Here is a 6,371-nt window from a genome sequence, read left to right as displayed (position 1 = left end):
ATGACTTTTTATGACTTACTATAAAATGACTTTTTATGCCTTACTATACTATGACTTTTTTTATGACTTTTTATGCCTTACTATACTATGACTTTTTTTATGACTTTTTATGCCTTACTATACTATGTTGTTTTTATGACTTTTTATGCCTTACTAGACTATGACTTTTTATGCCTTACTATACTATGTCGTTTTTATGACCTTTTATGCCATATACTATGTCGTTTTATGACTTTTTATGCCTTCCTATACTATGACGTTTTTATTACTTTTTATGCCTTACTATACTATGACGTTTTTATGACTTTTTAAGCCTTACTATACTATGATTCTTTATGACTTTTTATGCCTTACAATAATATAACTTTTTCATGAATTTAATGCCTTACTATTCTTTGACTTTTTATGCCTTACTATACTATGACTTTTTATGCCTTACTATACTATGACTTTTTATGCCTTACTATACTATGAGGTCTTTATTACTGTTCTGTCAAGGCCGGGTAGGCGGACTCAGGAGCAGGGAAGGAGGCAGAGGCAGAGGTCAGGTAACAAGAGTGTTTATTGTGTAGGATGGTATGGCAGGGAGGCAGGTGCTGGCAGATGAAGGCAGATGGGCAGGCTGGCGGAGAATGAGCTCTGGCTTGAGATGCAGGCTGGAGTCAGGGCGGAGGGTGTAGCTGGAGTGCAGAAAAGAGAACAAGTTAGGTTTTGCAGGGCTAGGACTACAAGCTAGAGTACTGACAAAGATATGATGAGAGCTGGTTACGTCACTAACAGGAAGCAGTGTCTATAATCCAGCGCTGACTGACTGTGGCCCAAGATCTTATGTAGTGTGGGTTGATGACCAGATGAGCAGCAGCTGAGAGGCCCCGACTCCAGCACAGCAGTCTCCCATCTGTAATCAGATTTGAACACACAAGCAGGGAGCAGGGGCAGAGGGCATGACACTATTCATGCCTTACTATTCTATAACTTTTTAAGCCTTACTATAGTATGACTTTTATATCTTATTATACTATGACTTATTATTCCTTACTATACTATTACTTTTTATGTTTTACAATAGTATGACTTTTTATGCCTCACTATAATATAACATTTTTGTTACTTTTATACCTTACTATACTATGAGATTTTTATGACTTTCTATGCCTTACTATAATATAACTTTTATATGACTTTTATAACTTACTATACTGTCTTATTATTCCTCACTATTCTATAACTTTTTATGTTTTACTATAGTATGACTTTTTATAACATAAAATAACATACTATACTGTACTATGAGCATTTTATGACTTTCTATGCCTTACTATACAATGAGGTGTTTATTGCCTTTTATACCTTACTATACTATCATGATTTTGTGACTTTAATACCTTACTAAACTATGAGTTTTTAATGAGTTTTTTTGCCTTACTACACTATGAGGTTTTTATTATCTATGCCTTAATGTACTATGACTTTTTATATCTTTCATGCCTTTCATGACTTTTTCATAACTTTTATGCATTAACATAGCATAATGTTTTTTGTCATTATACTGATATTTTTATATCTGTTCATGAATTGTAATACTGTGACGTTTTCATTCATTTTATGCCTTACTATACTGACATTTTTGTGACTTTTTATGCTTTACGATACTTACAATTTCATGCCTTTCTATTTCATTTATGACTTTTTATAGTTAATTTACTTCACTTTTCATACCTTACTGTTCTATAACGTTTTTATGACTTACTATAGTATGACTTTTTAATGATTTACTATATATTAACTTATTTTATGACTTACTTTACCATGACTTTTATTGCCTCGCTGTTTTTGTACCTCAACATACTTTTACATTTTCATGATTTACTGCACTATTACTTTTTTTTATGACTCAGTATACTGACTTTTTTTTCTTTACTATGACATTTTCATGATTTAAAATACTTAGTTTTTTATGCCTTACTATACTATGATGTTTCTATTGAAGCTGTGAAGAGACGCATTCCAAAATCTGAAGAATCTCAGAAGAAAAAAAAAACATGGACATGATTGAACGTGTAAATTTATTAAAATACAAAACTCTGCATGTGTGTGTGTGTGTGTGTGTGTGTGTGTCACAGCAGGGCACTCTTGGTGTACGACAGCAGACACAGCGATTGGTCGAATGATGCCCGTAGCTCCGCCCACCCTGCCTCCAGCCGAGTGGACAGACGGATCAGTGCTGCCATGGCAACAGCGTGCTGTGACAACGAATGGAGATGGAGCTGAAAAAGATAAAATAAAAAATTTTAAGTTAAACAGGAAACTGTGGAGAAATTTTCATAATAAAAGCCTGAAAAATGTAGGGCTGAAAGTAATGTGATTCTTTGCTGCGTTCTGATTGGCTGACCTTCAGGAAAAGCGCTAGGTAAGCGTGTGCCAGATCAAAGTCCCGCCCACTAGCCAACATGCTGTCAATCATGTAAATGAAGGCTAGCAGGAGGCTGCTGGCTCCACCCCCCTCTGATGTCAGACAAGTGAGCTCGACGGAGAGCGCTGCCGGCCCACAATCCTTCAGGAGACGCACAGGGCGATCGACTGCAAAGAGAGAGAGAGCGAATCTTTGGTTATTGATTTAATATTAGAATTTATTTTATTAATGACTAGTTTGATTTGGAAATTTGAAAAATTAAATTTATATTAGCGGTTCATAATAATAATAAAGATTTAATAAAAACATAAAACATAATATATTTTGATGATTAAAAGAATTTATATAAAATATTATCTACGTATCATCGTTTTTATTTATAGATATTAAATATTTAGATAAAGCCTGGACTGTAGGTTTGATCAATGTTTCATCAGTTCATCAAAAACTCAAATTTTAAGCTGAAGTGTGAGACTTAAATATAAATGAAGGTTTGTGACAGTCACAGCTGACACCTCTCAGCTGCAAGCCTGCGATTTCTAGCTCTGAGCACACGTCATTCAGACATATGTCTATAAGTCTAAATAATAATAATAAATACATGTTTAAATGTTTACATGTCTGCATTCACTGATGTTATTTCCACAGGACGGTATGAAATAACTAAATATCAACTTAGCATTGAAAAAAACAACAACAAACCACCTCACTGAACATTACATTTAAAAATTAGTTTTCATGATGAACATGAAACACATTCAGACTCACATGATCCAGAATCTAGAGCTGATTCCAGAGCAGAGCTGAACTCTGACCTCTGAGACAACAGACCCCAGCCCAGCACCTTCGACTGAAATAACAATAAGAAGAATAAGAAAAACAATAATTCTGTTTATAAAATAAGACAGAAGAAGTAGCTGACGTCCATCAGGTGTACCTGTGTTTCCTGTTTGGTTGCCGTGGGCAACGTGAATTGAGGTGTGAGACCAGGAACTGTTGGCAGGAAGAACGGTGCAGCAGCTGCAGCCACAGGAGGTGCTACAGGTTTATTCTTCCTCTACAAACACAGAAACATTTCCTGTTTAACTCTTCATAGCTGAGCATGTGATGCTGATCTGATGTTGACGCACTGAACTTGAATAATTTCATCACTTCTTCATTCATATAAAAAACTGCAGGAAAAACCAAGCTGAAAGACAATCCAGGTCTGAGCTCATACAGGAAGTGACACAGATAAACAAAAAAATTGTATCAGATAAAAGAATAGAAATTAAAATCCAAACAAAACAAGAGCATTTCAATTACAAGACAAGCACTTCATAAACTATGGCAGGGCTAAAGCTAAAGTATCCAATATAATGAAAAGATACCTGCTATAACTAGCTGCTAAACATGACTAGCTTAGCATTGTAGCAGTACCTTCTTGCTCATCTTATTTTATTATGATAAGTTTATGGTAATATGATTACATCAGATTCTTATGATTGCTCCAGATTTAGATATTTATGTCAGATTCTCATGATCACGTCAGATTCTTGTGATTTAATCCTTTTGCCTTCGTGAAGTCAGAAAAGTGAAAAAGAGTCACGTGACACCTTGATATCGTCGAGGTGAAGCAGACATTTCCATCGAGACTCTGGCAGCAGAGACAGTGTCACCAGCTCCGCCCCCAACTGATCAGCTGACTCATACGCATCATCCGCTTCCTCTGATGTCACTGCTTGTTCTGATTCATCTGCTGTGACCCCCGGAAGCACCTCCACAGCTGGTTGGTAGTCAGTAGGGAGGGGGCGGAGCCCCACAGGCCCACACAGGCTCTTATTTGTCCTGAAGGAGGAGAGCTGTATTGTGATTGGCTGCCGCAAGAGGTTAGCTGATCAGTGTTGTCATGATTACAAACACAAAACACTATATAGATTATCCTAAATATTAAAAGGTCAAAAGGTCAAACAGGCTTATCTGAGTGGCTAAATATCAGATATATGAAAATCCTGAGAGGTGATTGGTTCAGACCAGAGGTAAACACCCAGACTGTCGATGTGAGCGGTCGCCAGGAAGTCTCCGGTTGGTGACATAGACACACCCACTGGCGCCATGGCAACCATGAAACAGTCAACAAGGCTGAAGAGAGAAGAAGATGATTAACGACTGATTTAATTATCCTGTTTAAATATGTTTATTGGTTATTAATTGGCCAGCAACTCCGACATCAGTTACTCATTGATCTGAGCTGTAATCTGTTGCAGCTCGTGATGCTACAGAAACTTTCTTTTTACAGAACTACACACTGATCACATGACTGCTTCTGACTGGACAGCTCCACAAAAGTTGGACTGTTCCATTTTTACCAGCCAGAGGGGAGATCCCAGGTACGAATGGTGCAGTCCATCGCCACGGTGACCAGCCAGCGACCATCAGGGCTGAACGTCTGAGGAGATACAGTAACATCGTCTCTAATGTCGCTAACTGTTAGCAGTACTAGTGCCTGTGAAGCATCTGTGTGCATCATTAGCAGGTTGTTAGCCATGTTAGCTATCTTTAACCCACCATGTCGTTTATGTTGCCGTGGTGACCTGCAAACTTCCTGACCACCCGCCTGGTCTCTATGTCGACCACCAGTAGTGTGAAGTCATCCAGCGCTAATGCTAGCATCCCGCTAACATCAAGAAAAAGGAGAAACACGTCAACTGTTACGTACCTGTCTGTATAGTGTCATGCTAACTTATCATCATGCTAACTGCTAGCTACCTGTGTTCACTGTAATCTACTGTCTGTGTAGCATCATTCTAACTGTTAGCTACCTGTCTCTGTGTAGTATCATGCTAGCCGGTGCAGCATTTAGCTTCAGCTGTTCTTCCTGTTTCCTGGTTTTGAAGCGCCAGAACTTCAGCAACCAATCAGAGCCGGCGGTGAGGGTCAGCTGATTCAGGGTATCTGTCGCGACACCACGCACCGCACCACTGTGAGCTGGAGCAGAGAGGCGAGGTCAGTGATACGCAGAGATACAGAATGGACCGATCACAGACAAGAAACAGATAAGCGCACCTTTCTGACTGTCGCCATAGCAACCGCGATGCAGGCCGGACTGCAGGTTATAGACATCAACACGGCCACACGATGAGCCAATCACAGCAAAGTTACCACAGGAAGTGATGTCAACGGCCTGGAGACAGAGACAGGAAGTGAGGAACAAATCATGTCATGAACTTCCCCTAGGGGAAAAATAAAGTATCTATCTATCTACACAATGGCGTTACCGTAGCAATATCTTCCCTGCGAGGGCAGGGCGGCTGCAGATGGTGAGCTCCCATGGTGCACCTCTGGTAGTTCCATGTTGTGGTTGCTAAGCGACCGCGATGACATGCAACAATTCCATCCCAGTCTGACTGACGGGCAGCAGCTGAGAGACAGAGACAGAAAGAAAGAGAGAGAGAGACAGAGAGAGAGAGGGAGAGGGAGAGAGAGGGAGAGAGAGGGAGAGGGAGAGGGAGAGAGACAGAGACAGAAAGAAAGAGAGAGAGAGACAGAGAGAGAGAGGGAGAGGGAGAGAGAGGGAGAGGGAGAGAGACAGACAGAGAGAGACAGACAGAGACAGAGAGAGACAGACAGAGAGAGACAGAGAGGGAGAGGGAGACAGACAGACAGAGAGAGAGACAGACAGAGACAGACAGAGACAGACAGACAGAGAGAGACAGAGAGATAATTAATTTTTAAACCAACATTTATTAACTGTACATAAACAGATTACATTATATTAAACCTCCACAGACGTTACAATGAACTGAACACTAGCTGTCCATCAGCCACAGAGCAGAGCAGCTCCTCATGACCCCAGACCAGCTGGAACCTCTGCAGGTCCTGAGCTGCTCTGTAGAAGCTGAACTCTACCAGCAGTCTGGACTTCACCAGGTTCTTAAAAACAGGAAGCACATCAACATGTGACTCCTCCTTCACCTTC

The 6,371-nt window shown here is 40.0% G+C and overlaps 1 protein-coding gene across 1 annotated transcript in view; it reads right to left on the bottom strand.

Annotated features, from left to right (window-relative positions):
• Positions 1 to 2,047: 2,047 nt before the first annotated feature.
• Positions 2,048 to 6,371, bottom strand: part of wdr36 (WD repeat domain 36) — a 9,647-nt gene continuing 5,323 nt past the window's right edge. Inside the window, exons 11-21 of the mRNA XM_087172804.1 lie at positions 5,671 to 5,813; positions 5,459 to 5,576; positions 5,215 to 5,380; positions 4,961 to 5,069; positions 4,762 to 4,841; positions 4,427 to 4,534; positions 4,009 to 4,240; positions 3,351 to 3,470; positions 3,182 to 3,263; positions 2,393 to 2,580; positions 2,048 to 2,267 (exon numbers count right to left, since the gene is read on the bottom strand). Of these exons, the coding sequence (XP_087028930.1) occupies positions 2,118 to 2,267; positions 2,393 to 2,580; positions 3,182 to 3,263; positions 3,351 to 3,470; positions 4,009 to 4,240; positions 4,427 to 4,534; positions 4,762 to 4,841; positions 4,961 to 5,069; positions 5,215 to 5,380; positions 5,459 to 5,576; positions 5,671 to 5,813 (1,496 nt within the window). The 3' untranslated portion in view covers positions 2,048 to 2,117. The remainder of the gene's footprint in view (positions 2,268 to 2,392; positions 2,581 to 3,181; positions 3,264 to 3,350; positions 3,471 to 4,008; positions 4,241 to 4,426; positions 4,535 to 4,761; positions 4,842 to 4,960; positions 5,070 to 5,214; positions 5,381 to 5,458; positions 5,577 to 5,670; positions 5,814 to 6,371) is intronic.

This window comes from Seriola lalandi, unplaced genomic scaffold (genome assembly GCF_002814215.2).
Source record: "Seriola lalandi dorsalis isolate HSWRI2012SDOR001 ecotype SW California unplaced genomic scaffold, Sedor1 jcf7180002053784, whole genome shotgun sequence".
Taxonomy (NCBI): domain Eukaryota; kingdom Metazoa; phylum Chordata; class Actinopteri; order Carangiformes; family Carangidae; genus Seriola; species Seriola lalandi.
This window is presented reverse-complemented; position numbering and strand designations above follow the sequence as displayed.